The sequence below is a fragment of the Ochotona princeps genome, chromosome 19, assembly GCF_030435755.1.
Source record: "Ochotona princeps isolate mOchPri1 chromosome 19, mOchPri1.hap1, whole genome shotgun sequence".
NCBI classification, from domain to species: Eukaryota; Metazoa; Chordata; class Mammalia; order Lagomorpha; family Ochotonidae; genus Ochotona; species Ochotona princeps.
In genome coordinates, this window is record NC_080850.1 from 22,105,081 (window position 1) to 22,119,369 (window position 14,289).

The window sequence follows — 14,289 nt, forward strand, 5'->3', positions numbered from 1 at the left end:
TGGCTTCTCTTTGGCATATCCAAATGGCCCACGATCAGTCTGATGTTATGATAACACAACATAGATGTTTGATAACACCACAATCAACCTGATAATCAAGTCAAGGGTAGTGTATACAGTGCAGACACACTCAGCAGTAGGAAGATGCACGTCCCAGGCAGGATGGAAGCAGGATGGCACAGGATTTCATTGTGCTACCAAACAGCATGCCATCAGAAACTTCGGGCTGTTTATCTGTGTAATCTTCCAGTTAATATTTGTGAACTGTGAGCGAAAGGCAGGAGGGGACAACTACATTTTACCCTCTGCTCTTGCTTCCCTACGTCTTCCCCCTGCAGGTGTCCTATGTGAAAGCCATCGACATTTGGATGGCAGTGTGCCTGCTCTTCGTGTTCTCGGCTCTGCTGGAATACGCCGCTGTTAACTTCGTGTCTCGGCAACACAAAGAGCTGCTCCGATTCCGCAGGAAGCGGCGGCATCACAAGGTAGGCCTCCGGGTCTCTGTCTGTGGACGGAGGGCAGGTGGCAAGTGAATGAGTTGCGGGGAGTCTTTGTGATGCTTGCTTCCCCCAACCATCCTTCTCAGTGGGTAAGGCAGGTGAGGAACTGACATTAAGATTCCTGGATGTCTTTGCTTTCCACCCAACAAATAGTAACATCTTCCAACCACCACAGTAACACTACCAGTTTTACCTAACAGCAGAACTAATGGAGGACATGCTGATGGGTCAAGGTAATAACTACAACCTAAAAAACAGCAAGCTAGGAGATGTATGTTGATCGTTCCTGCCAGGCTGTGTGATTGTAACGGACATCACTCCAGGAGGAACTACACCACGAGAAGTGGGATATTTAAGGTAAATGTCAGGTTTCCAGGCCTTGGTGTCCTGCCTGAAAAAACAGGCACCAAGCAAGACCCTCCATCTTCCACCCTGCAGCCTGTGTTCTCTTCCCTTAGAAGGCAGTGTATACAGAAACATCTGGAGGGCCAGGAGTGAAAAGTTATCAATGTGTGTTAAGTTAGAAGTTGTGCTCCAACCAAAACTCTGCCCCTGGGAAGTGTGTAGCCAGTTGAGGCCAAGTGGTCCACTGTCCTGGCCCGCTTCCCCAGCAGACCTCTCCCAGCACCCACCACACCAGCTGTTTTCCTATTCGTGAAGCACACAGGCAGGAGGCCCTCAGTCACACCCTGGCTTGGGACTGTAGCAGTCCAGAGGAAGGGAGCCCTGTGGGGATCACAGGAGAGGATGCCTTCTCTCTAGACAACCAAGCGCCTGTGGTATGCCAGGGAAGGCCACATTCCTGCTGGACTGATTGTTATCCTTCTAAACATTTCTTGATTTATAATTATATACCCAATAATGTGACTGTTTATTGTGCATCTCCTCCACTGAATTATAAGATCCTTTTGGGTGAAGACCATGTCTATTTTTGCTCAGTATCCCTGGTGTCTAACAGTGCCTGACATGGAATGAACAGGAAATAGACAATTCAACAGCTGAATAGATGGATTAACAAATTAATTAGTAAAGAGGAGGATTTTCAGTCAGAGAGCCTTCCCTTAATTCTTTCTAGTAACATGTGAGGACAACCCAGAACCTGTCAGGTCACACCACAGAGCTCTGATACACCGAGTTCCTACCAGCTCCAAATTGACCTAAAATAATGTCTACACAGCTATAGGATGCGGTTTCAAAGAGCTCCACATCCTTAGCTTCCATTGGTACGTGACTTCAAGCAAACTTCCTTCCCAGCTCAGTTTCTCCCTCTGTAAAATGGAGTAAGTGAACATGATGTGTGAGGATCAAATCAGGAGGTACCAAAGTAGCTGTAAGGTTTATTCCTGCCGCACAAGTGCCGAGGATTAACATGACTACATATCCATAGATTTCTATCGCCATGTTCCTTAGACACCAGGGAGCTGACTCAGCCGCCGTCTGCTGGTTTATCGCAGGGAGGGGTGGGGAGATGGCAGATGTCTCAAGAGGGCAGTGCCCTGCTGTATCTGCAGAAGAAGAAACCCTCTAGCATGCAGCAAGTCAGGTAGGATGTCTGAAAAGGCCCCAGTTTTAGTCCTTCTACCATGTCCACCAGGTATTTAGCTTCTGCCTCCTAAAAGTAAGAAAATATAATAGACTGACCTAGCTGTCTCTGAGATTTGTTTTTGCTTTTTTAAATAGTTGTTTACTTCTTTATTGGAAAGTCAGATATACAGAGAGAAAGAGATACAGGGAGAAAGATTTTCCATCTGCTGGTTTACTCCCCAAGTGGCCACAATGGCCAGAGCCAAGCCTATCTGAAGCCAGGAACCAGGAGCTTCTTCTGGGTCTCCCATGTGGGTGCAGGGTCCCAAGGCTTTGGGCTGTCCTTGACTGCTTTCCCAGGCCACAAGCAGGGAGCTGGATGGGAACTAGAGCAGCCAGGATCAGAAGCAGAACCCACACGGGATCCTGGAAGATGCAAGATGAGGACTTTAGCCACTAGGCTATCACTCCAGGCCCCCATTTTTTTGTTTGTTTCCTCCTTCTTTCCCTAATGACTATGCATTTTGCAGCTCCCTCTGCTAAAGTCATTTGTTGGAAACACTCATTTGGGAAGACCATATCCAGAATTTTCAGCTAGTATCAGGTTTTCTCCTGTTCATTGCACGCCTCCCAGGAGGCACTATTTGCATAGACTAGAACGCGAAGGCAGCTCTGTGCAGATGTGTACTCTGAGGGGCCTATGGAACTTCCGGAAGCAGTCACCATCCTTCCCAAATGCATGCCAGTTTGCTCACTCGCTTTCTAGGTGAAGTGTGCACAGGCCATTAAGCAGGCGGGATCAGATTCTCCTCCCAGTTTCCTCCTGGACGAGATGGGAGATCGTCCTGTCCCCTCCTCCTGTGCAACCAGTGCCTAGAAGGCAGAGCAGGTCCTCAGGAGCCCCAGGCACTGCCGGCACACATGGAGAAGCACTCGGGGCCTTGAGGCTTCTCCCACAGTGTGACTTGTACACCATCAGCACGCATTCTTAGAGAGTCAGACGGAGTCTGACTCCGCTTTGACCCGGCCCTGCCCTGCCCATTGCAGTTATTTGGGGGAAAGAAACCAGTGGACAGAAGATCTCTTTTTCTCTCTCCTTCTCCCCTCTCTACCTTTTAAGCATAAATCATGTATAAAAACAAACAAACAAAACTAATGTTTTTCCCAAGGCAGAATCAAAAACTAGAAGCCCAAAGATCAAATTTGGAATGCAGATATCTTTAAGGTGGCCAGTCATGTGTTGTTTTTTTTTTAACCATGTTTTTAAAAACATGGCATAGGGCCCGGCGGCGTGGCCTAGTGGCTAAAGTCCTCACCTTGAAAGCCCCGGGATCCCATATGGGCGCCGGTTCTAATCCCGGCAGCTCCACTTCCCATCCAGCTCCCCGCTTGTGGCCTGGGAAAGCAGTCGAGGACAGCCCAAGGCCTTGGGACACTGCACCCGCGTGGGAGACCCGGAGGAGGTTCCAGGTTCCCAGCTTCGGATCGGCGCGCATCGGCCCGTTGCGACTCACTTGGGGAGTGAATCATTGGACGGAAGATCTTCCTCTCTGTCTCTCCTCCTCTCTGTATATCCGGCTGTAATAAAATGAATAAATCTTTAAAAAATAAAATAAAATAAAATAAAAACATGGCATAATGTGGCAACAGTTAAAAAACACACTTCTGGTCACCATAGTTGGCTATATGGACTGCAGATTCCCAAATGGCTCTGTTGCGCCAGCTCTGCCTCTGGGCGGGGAGAACTTGTCCCTCTGGGGTACCACAGTGTCTTCCTCCCAGACACTGCCCAGGCTCAGCTCGCCTCACCGCTCACATTCCTCCTTGTGTGAGTGTGTGTCAACGTGACCTCACCCACCAAGGCTCTGACATTTGTCCATAAGTTGGAAACAACAAACCTGCAGAATCCATGCAGCGGAGCTTCCTTGGGAGGCACACACACACACCAGGAAAACCTTGGGCTGCAGAGACCCCTCACCAGCAGACAATTTGCAAAGGGGAACTGGAGTGGAGTGAAGAGGAATCACAGGTCTGTAATCTTGGCCAGGCTTCTCAATTCCCACCATCTTTCCATAATACCCCGTTTGTAACAGAAAGCTTCTAGTCCTTGAGTTCCCTGTCCAGCTTCATTAGGCAGATTGTAAGGGATCCTCAGTGAGCCCCAGACTTAGGAACTCTAGAAACCTCCCAGGATTCCCCAAGGCACTACCAGGTTCCCCCATACACCGTCCCCAGGCTGCTCCAGATGCAGTTGGACATGTGGTTTCGCCACCTGCTGGCGGTAGTAGGAATAGCGAGTCTTTTTCCTGCCAATCCTAGGAAATTTCTTTTTCCCCAGGCACAACATAGAATTGACCATCTTCTAGCCAGATAGAGCCTGCAGGACACACCTCTACAATTGCCACTCCTCTACAATTTCCACTCCCCTGTTTAATAGATGAGTGGGACAGAGAATAATTCACCTAAAGATATATGGACTTAATTTTCTGCTTCCCCTGTGTAACTAGGACCCAGTTTAAAAGTATATATATGCTATACGAACACCACAACCCCCTAACAAAGGCATATTTATATTAAAAGGCAACAGAATCAGAATCAAACTCCTTTGCAGATACTAGGTGCAGGCATTTGGCCAAGTGCTCTCGCCTACACACCTTCCTTCTTGGCTTTGGCACAAACACTGCTCTTGCCCCATTCATAGGCACATAGTTCTTGAGCATGCATTTGCCATACTGTGTGTATGGCACATCTTTCTTCCAACACCTACAGAGGAGGATGTCGGATGATGCCTTGAGCATTTCTCATACATCATACATCTCAACTCTTCCTGATGTTAAGAATACAACACCATTTAAACAAACCAAAAAATGGAGGGAGCAGAAGCTGGTGAAGACACACAGTAAATATTTACTCAAGCAATAGATATTTACTGAGTTTTCAGTGTATGCGCCACAAACTACATTCATGGGCCCAGCATGGTGGCCTAGCGGCTAAAGTCCTCGCCTTGCACACACCAGGATCCCATATGACCACCGGTTCATGTCCCGGCGGCTCTGCTTCCCATCCAGCTCCCTGCTTGTGTCCTGGGAAAGCAGTCAAGGAGCTGGATGGGAAGTAGAGCTGCTGGGATTAGAACCGGCACCCATATGGGATCCTGGCGCATTCAAGGTGAGGACTTTAGCTGCTAGGCCACGCCGCCGGGCCCAGGGTTAAATATCTTAACAAGCCGTGGGTCAATGGCAGCCTATTGACAGGTTCTAAGCAAAAGACACCCAGTAGGATCTGTGCAAGCACAGTGGGGCTGTGTGGCACACATGCTGGAGGCATGAGGAGACGACTGCACATGGTGGCCATCCTGTGGCCAACTAGCAGAGATGGAGAGGTCTGAGTGGGCCTTATCCTGAGATCCTTACAGCCACAAGCAGAAGACAGGAATCCTAAAGTCTAGGAGGGTAGCATGAGCTGTTAAGACTCCTGATCCAACATCTGGCTCAGGGCCACCTTACATCTCCCATGGGAGGACACCAAAGCTGGACATGATGGGAGCACTCAACTGTGCCTCCATGGTTCAGAGCATGACCCGGAAGCAGATGAACCAGGAAGACAAGGGCAGCAATGATTCAGACAGTGAACACAGTGTGTATGTGAGGGCATGCAAGAAAGAGAAGGGTGCAAGGAAGCAGAACAGGTGCAGAACCAAAAGTGGCGAGTTGGGGCGGGGACCGGGGGAACCCTGGAAGGTAAGTTGGACACCAGCAGTGAAAGTTACTGGACCATTCTGTCGTGACAACTGCAGGACGAACTGCCTCCCCCAGCTTGCAGCGCAGCGGGGAGGCCTGGGCTGCTGCTTCGGCTTCTGTTCCTGTGTGGGTCATCAGGGGGTGGGCAAGCGGGGCAGGAAGCAACAGAGGCAAAGCAGGGGATCTCTCCAAATTGTCCTCTGGATCCTAATCAAAATCCAGCAGAGAACCAAATAGCCATGCAATTACCACCTAGGGCTGTCCAAAGAAACTTCTGAGGCAGTGGGGTGACTCTATAATCCGCACTCACAGGACAAAATGACGTTGAAAATAAAAATAGTAGTACCAGCCCAGAAGCCCGCAGAACAAAGTGACTTGCCTAAGGTCACACAGCCAGCAAGTCTCCGGACTCTAGACCCACAGTCCTGTCCCCTGGTTTGCATCTGTTCCAGCAGGCAAGGGGCGCCCCCTCTAAAAGGCAGAACTCCCACACCCAGTCAAATAGCAGTCTGCCAGGCAGGGGGAACGGACGGGCACAGCCTGGGCCCCCTGGGGAGTGCCTTGCAGGGAGGGTGCCCAGCCCCTGTCTTATTTTAAGTAGAGCCCCATGTTGAATCTGTTCCAGGAGGATGAGGCTGGAGAGGGCCGCTTCAACTTTGCCTACGGGATGGGCCCTGCCTGTCTGCAAGCCAAGGATGGCATCTCGGTCAAGGGTGCCAACAACAACAACACCACCAACCCGCCTCCTGCGCCATCCAAGTCCCCCGAGGAGATGCGCAAACTCTTCATCCAGAGGGCCAAGAAGATCGACAAAATATCCCGCATCGGCTTCCCCATGGCCTTCCTCATCTTCAACATGTTCTACTGGATCATCTACAAGATCGTCCGCAGAGAGGACGTCCACAACCAGTGAAGGGTCTGCGAGGAGCTGGGGAGGGTTGGGACCGGGAGGGGGGAAGGGGAAACAGCACAGGAACCTGAGCCTAAAGCAGAGGAGAGGCGCAGCAGGAAGGGGCACACGTGCACAGCTCTTTCTCTCTCAGCTACATGTGCAATAGCCAAAATGCAGCAATGCATGAATCTCAGAATGTGGCACTCACTATCTATTTAACCTCGGGTGGGCTGGCGGGAGGGGGGGGGGCTTTTCTAATCTAGGCACTGAGAGCTGGGAAGAAGGGGTGGTGAGGGTGGGTTCTCAGGGGTGCCTAACAGCTTTCAAAACGTTCAAACCTTGGGCTGCGCAGTTTTTCCCATTTGGAAGGAGAGTGCAGTCTTCTCCCCAGAGCATAAGGAAAGCAATGTAATATATATGATATATATTCATGCTTAATATTAATGCAAAGCCACAAGAACAAAAGATCTATTTCTTAACCTATCAGCCTAGTAACTGCTTAAATTTTTCATGACACAGAAGTGATGGACAATTTTTTTCCCAGAGTGGAAACGGTCACAGATAAGCTTGCCCGTGTGTGTCCCACACCACAGCCCTCCAAATGCCAACCCCCTATCTGCAGACTGGCCCAGGCAGACACATGCCACAAAGCCATCCTGCCTCTGTGTGGCATGGGCACGGGAGGGACATTGGGGAAGGTGGCCAGAAGAGTGACTGCAGAGATGGGGCACTTGAAAGGCCTAAGGATTGAGGACCCAGTTGATCCCACTCAGTCCTCAGGTCTCAAGGCTGATGATCACACCTGCCCCTCTCTTAGCCCTCTCACTTCTGTGCTTCCGCACCCACCACCAACAACCAGAAACGGCAACCATGGTTTTTCCCATAATATTGCCAATATGCAATCTTTTTTATGGTTACTAAAAAAAGTAATAATCTCAAGAAATAATATGCACATAGACTGAGTGTAAGCGGATATACTTTTTGCAAATGTCTATTTTTTTGAGAGTTTCTTTGAAACTGCAAGTGGGTACATGTTGGGGAAGGTGGGGTGAGTGAAAAGAAATGCACTTATTATACAGTGGTCTACAGAGTAAAGCTTTGGGGCTGCTGCAGACTGAGTATGTATGAGTAGGGAGAGATGAAACTGTTTAGAAAGTCTATTCATGATATTTTGACATTTCATATACATAGAAAATGTAAGAAGTTTGGGGGATGACCCCATTATATTTTTATAAGACTTCTCTTTCTTTTAGGTGCTTTGTTTAGCTTTAACGTTTAGGAAATTTAGACAAATGTTTCCCTTAACCTCCTGACTCTGAAGTGCCATGGTCCTAGAGTAGCTAGGGCACTCCAGGAAAAAAGAAAAGGGTCTTGGAGATGAACTGGGTTTAGGGGGAGAGGGAGTCCCACTAAAGGACATGGAAAGCCACAGCTGGGAGGGCTGCTGAGAGACGCACTGCTGTCCGAGCTCGCTCCCAGCTTTGGCCCATGGCCGCAGCCCTGGGGTTCCACTTCTTTGCACTTTAGCGTCTTGGCTTTGGATCAGTTACAGGTAGCATGGGGAGAAGCAGTTTCTTCTGAGGCTTAGACTCTCACTCGTGTCTTGTAGAGCATCTCCCATGTGCACCAGGAAGGTGAGGGGAGCGATGTGAAGAGATGAGACCCAGGAAACCCAGGTCCTCAAGGCCTACAGCACTTTGTCCTGAAGAACCTTCTCCCGTTCCATGTGGCACAATAGCTAATGCTTATACAGGACCCAAGAAGCAGGCCAAGACAGAGACCTCAAGATCAGGTGAAGAAAGTTCACTGTGCCGCCCAAAGAGGATATATCTCTAAGGCTTCAGTGATGAAGCTGTTTACACACAGGTCCAAGTTCAATCAGCCCTTGCCTTCCATTGTCTTGGCCTGCGTGGACCAAAATGTTCAAAAAACTGTTGCAGTATTTTTTTTCCTAAGACATTGTAAAGGATGGCCACCAAGTGAGTAGGAATCTCTCATTAAAAACCTTTTCCCCATTACAAACATGTGTCCCAAGGAGGGAAAGTTAAAAAGAAGAACTTGAACAACTACTACCAGTTCATATTAGAATACCGGTCTTTGCACTGCTGTTAGCACTTTTAATTAGCACTATATTCACTTTATTTAATGGAGGAAAACACAACTCATTCTCCAGTGGGCTTTGGAGATTATTAGTCCTTTTCACTTGGCACTTTATTCAGTGAATAATCTTTTAGTTAAAAAATTTTGTTTTCACTGTACTTTACTCATTACTAGACTAGGCAACGAAGGCACCAGGCATTGATCAGAGACTAAAGGCAAGTACCAATTGTTCTAAGACGTTCTGCCTCTGCTCAAATGGGAAAAATCTGCAACTCCTGACTGGCTTCTTATTGCCCAGGAATCCCTCAGACCAAGAAATCATGGGGCCACTATCCAACCTTGACTGGGTCCTTAAACTTCTGCCCTCCTGCCACCACGTTTGCCTGTAAGTTTCCTAGGGGCTGCCCGAGCTAAACGGCAGAAAACAATAAACAACAGAATCATCTTGAGAAACACAGGGAAATGTCACAGAAATTTCGCTTTTACATATTCAGTGTCACTTGTGGAGAGTCCGTGTGGGGTGAAGGCATGACAGCAGTGAAAAGGACCTGAGCTTTATACTTACCTTTAGAATGCTCAGTGACCTTGGGGGAAGGAGTGAGCCTTAGCTTCTCTAGATAGCTAATGCGAGAGTGAGCTGGTATCCAAATTCCCTCCTAATTCCAACTGCGCTGTGAGTATATTCTACAGGCAGTCCACACAAGCAAACACACAATGTCACTTTGATTTCCCAACCCCCAGGTGGATGTATGGTTGTAAGTGCACTGGCTTTCTTGTTTGGACAACATGCAAATTCAATTCTGCTTTAGCACCATCTTATCAGTGGTGGAAGATATCAATATTGAAGTTCAAAATATCATTATGAATTAGGAAGGATGTCCAAGAAGACATTATCAACCCTGTATAATGTAGTAAGTATCTAAAGTAAATTAATGAGTTTTATTATGATAGGAAATGAAAGATGATGATTTAGGTCAAGTATATTTTAAGATAATCCCAATAAACAGGGCAATATTTTCTTAATTTCCTCTTCAGTATGAACACAGGACATATCGTGCCTTGGGGTTACAGATTCAAACTAGGCTGGTGGGTGAAAAGCTGGGTTAGCTGTAATGAATGCTTTATCATTTTCTAGCCTTTTATGTGTTCAGACCAGTATTTGTGCCTGGTGGGAGAACTGGCCCGTGGTATGGAGGAATTGGTGATGTTTCCCTCTGCCAGAATGGCAACTATTTCCAAGAGGCAAATGGAGCAGGTGTCAGTTAAGTGGACATACAGTAATGGCAATAGCCTTCCATCTAACTGTTTGTTTCTAGATCAGTGAAAATCGATGGCTCAGCTCTTCTACTTTCTGATTCCTTCACACACCCAGGAGTCCATTCTTAGCTAAGGCTGTAGAGAATAAACAGGGACAGGTGTGAACAGAAAGGATGCATGTATGTGCATATAAAGCATCTTGGATTTAGCTATTTTTAGTTTGGGTCCAGAAAAAAAGAGGGTTGATATTTCAATCAAATCATTTCTTCTAAATTGTTGATAAATAAGAAATGAGTCGCTCTCAGATGCTCACCAATATGTTCCAAAAGCTAGTGCTTTTTTTTTTTTCTTTCCATACAGGGGAGAAAATAAATATGAAATTCAGTTACTTTCCTCCAAGGTATACATCTTTATGAGCATCATAAAGAGAGAGATGGTGTTTTGGAATACTCCATATTGGGTAGCAGAGGAGGTTGGAGCCCTGGCTACCCTGGTTCCATCACTGATAATAGTCTTCTGTGAAAATTAGATTCCTCAGTTAATTGCAACACCTTGGAATGGAAGGGGTTGTCATTATCTCTGTAATAACCGCCTCCCTGGTAGAAGCAGCTGGCAAGTGGAAGGCTTGCTGGTGGTACAGTTTGTGTCAGCTTTAGGACAGGGGTCAAGATCTGAGATTTGCAGCTCCTTCCCAGTCTGGCTGGAAGCCCAGTCAGGAACAATGACTCATTCCCCCAGCCCCCAGCCCAGCTCCTCTAGAAGCCATGGTGTTTTGTTTATCCAACTAGCACCTTCTGCACACCCATACCCCAAATCTGAGAAGGGAGACAAGATCAGGAATTCTCTGTGGGTTATTTCCTGGACAGGCTAGGCAGCGTGCACTGAGAGATTGATTGCTCAGGTCTGCCAAAAAGGGGGAAATAAATCTATAACTCCAATATGTGGCAAGCATTGTCCAAACTGGCAAGCAGGATGCATATTATTAAAATGTAATTTTGCTTATTTTCCTCTACTAAGCCACTTCTCTCATAAACCAACTCCAGAAATTTCTATTTAAAAAAAAAAAATCTCCTTTTTCTGGCACTTGCGTGAAGCCAGAACAAGATCAGATGACCACAGAAAGAGGAACAAATGAAATATGCCTTGCTTGAGCTGAGCCGGCTTGCTCTAGAGGACTGGTCCTGTCAGTATCGGAAGATCATTTAAGTGGGCAAGGTCTTGGTTTCACAATGTAGAGAGAACATCCATGAACAGGGTGGAATCTCTTGAAACACTTAGCACTTTGCAACATCCTTTAACGGATGGCTCTCCTCACACCAGCTCTAAGAAAATCAAACCGGGTGATGCTTTCTGACTCTGCCAAGGACAAGAGCATCCTGCAGACATCTCCCCACGCCCAAGGCGCTGAGTATCTTGAAGGGCCAGTCAATGCTGCCTCTGCTCAGATCCAGTCCTGCTGTCTGCCAAGGATTTCTCAGGCTGGAGACAGGCTTGCTCCTCCGCAGGTGCCATCTCAGGCTGTCCTGATGGAGCCATGTGGCTATTTATAGCAATAATGAAGGTGCTTTATCATTCTCTGGAACACGAAAATAAGCTCCAAGGGAAAAAAATTCTTACCCAGTAATTTTTAGAATTATCAAGGTTTCTGCTCCCTCTCTGGCTCTTCTCCAGCCCCCACCTTTCCTCTTGCGTCTTCCTTCTCTGTTGACATTTCCTGTCAAACTCTACCAGGGACACTGATTGATTTTGGAGGAAAGATTAGGCAGAATAGATTGGATGTAGTGGCTCCTGTCTTGTTTCTCATTCATTCATGTCCAGGCTGGGATTTCTATTCCTTCCCCTGTGCATGCAATTTGAAGTTCCATCGCTCTGGAAAATTTCATTTGGAACACTGGGTCGAGATGTCAGAGCATACAGAACAGCAAAACAGAAATAAACCCTTCCTAGTGACGACAGTGATACTCTACATAAGGCCATTAACCAGCTACTGAACGGAGCCAGCTCACTCATCTATGGATGAAATACCTCTGTCGCTACACACAGATTCCAAGCCCAATAGGTCTCCGATTCCCAACTCCATCGCACTCCTTAGTTCCCTATGCTGCCCTGTTTTTGCCTTGCTGTCCTCAACTGTTCTCCTATGCAACTTCCAACATAAACACACCTACCTTGTGATGTAGACAAAGGCCAGAAAGAAGTGGGTCCTTGGTTTTGGCACTAGCTCAGGCTCTAGCATCCCATCTCACATAACGACAACACTCTACTCTGGCGTTTTGGCAGCTATGTTCTGGTGAGGCTAGAATCCATTCCCCTTAGCAGGTATTTAAATTTTTTTCTGCCAAATTTGATTCTGGAAGAATCAAAGAGAAACACAACATAGCAGAACTTATGAAATATCCCTAAGGAAATAACAGCAATGACTCTAAGCCCAATACCTGCCCACTCACAACTTAATCTGAAGATTCTTCCAGTGAGATTGAAGAATATTTTTCCCTGTGGTTCCTGTTATTGTAATTGTAGAAAAAGTGAAGCCACTCTAACCCACTTGGATAGAGGTGGGAGGTTGTCTAAATCCATGCCATTAGTTCACTCTCCTGAATACAAAGAAATAGAGCAGAAATGGTTGTAGTTGTGCCATCTCTCTCCACCCCTACTCCAACAACTCCTCCAGGAATGCTTCTAAAATTGCCTACCCCCTCCCACTCCATCATCCCCTACAATTAGACACTTCTGTCCCTGGCTGTCCCAGAATGGGCTAAGTATACTTGATGTCAACACGTTTCTTCAGATGTTTAGATGCTGACATCACAGCAAATAATCTCACTTTCCCTTCATCGACCCCTGGAACTAATGAGACTATGGCAGATTAAAACTTTTTTGCATTTCCATGTTCTCTTAAAAGTACTGTTTTTGAAATTTTACATTTCCCCTAAGATGATTTAAAAAAAAAGGAAATTACATTCAAGCAAGCTGTTTCCCGCATATGTCCCTGGTTCACATATATTTCCTTTTCCGCACCCTGAAAGACTCCAATTACTAATACTAAACTCTTCTGGGACAAACGTGTGTGGAAAAACAGTGAAATGGTAACCATATAGCCCGGGGAGTGTTACCAAGGCAGTCACAGTACAATATGCCTTTGTATTTCCCCCCCAACAGAGCCATCTTTTCTGAAACCCGCGTTGAATGAGTTCACCCTGAAAGACTTTTCCAATCTGCTTCTCCAGTTGTTTTTTTAGTCGCAGAGAAAAACAAGACTTTCCCCCTAACTATAAAGTCATTCCCACTCTGCATCTTAATCTTTCATCCTTCCTCTCTCTAAGCCCACTCTGGGTGACCCTAATTCAGGGGACAGGTCATTTGCTTTCCATCCAAAGGCTGATATACAACTACAGTAAGGTGTGCAACTGGGTCTTTTTGTAGGATAACTGCATCCACACGTCTGTTACCTAAAGTAACAATAGGAATATTAACCTCATCCTCTCAGTATAAACTGAAAAGCATTCCTTATTATATCAATCGTACTGAAACTTTAACAACTTTTCCTGTTTGTCAGAAGAGATCACCAAAGAGCTTTCAGAATCAAGACCCCCTCCCAAATCCACCTGCCCACCCACCAGCCAGTTCAGCAACACTTCATGACTTGCTCCAAAAATTTCCTGTTGATCGCCACACTTGCCTTAGAACTTACACGAGCAGAGATAAATTCTGATCCTGATTTGACTCTTCAAGATCTGTGTCCCTTTCCCCCAGATGCCACTTGAATGTCCGCTAGGTAAAAGACATCCTATTTAACTCTGCAAACGAATGTTTGTCATCACATGGAAGCTACTAACGAACTGTGAATAGATCTTGAATGTCACACTATTACTACTTAGCAACTAGTGTGTCTGTCATTTTACACTGTATAATTTCCACAATGGATCTAATCTTATTTCCCAATTAAAAAATGAGAAAACAGGTTCACAAAGTATGTTCATAGGAAAAAAAATAGGCTTGATTCTACAAGGGAAAGTAAAGTTTGAAAACAGATGTGGCATGTTTATCCCTCCTGTATGTCTGTTCTTTTTTTTTTTTTAGTTTTAAAGTAAGATTTATTAGAAAAGCTAAGAAAGGAGACTCCCGCCCTAGTGACGGGAGGGGGTTCGGAGATAGAAAAGACCCTTACCCCTGCCATAGTGGCCGGAGGAAAAGCTAGAGAGAAAAACCCATATTAATGGTGGGGAAAGTATCTTTTAAAGACTCCCCTCAACGATGTTTCTCCATAAACAAAGAA

At 46.4% G+C, this 14,289-nt stretch overlaps 1 protein-coding gene across 1 annotated transcript in view; it reads left to right on the forward strand.

Moving 5' to 3' along the window:
* Positions 1 to 6,845, forward strand: part of GLRA1 (glycine receptor alpha 1) — an 82,997-nt gene extending 76,152 nt beyond the window's left edge. Inside the window, exons 8-9 of the mRNA XM_058677409.1 lie at positions 339 to 485; positions 6,390 to 6,845. Of these exons, the coding sequence (XP_058533392.1) occupies positions 339 to 485; positions 6,390 to 6,677 (435 nt within the window). The 3' untranslated portion in view covers positions 6,678 to 6,845. The remainder of the gene's footprint in view (positions 1 to 338; positions 486 to 6,389) is intronic.
* The last annotated feature ends 7,444 nt before the right edge of the window (positions 6,846 to 14,289 follow it).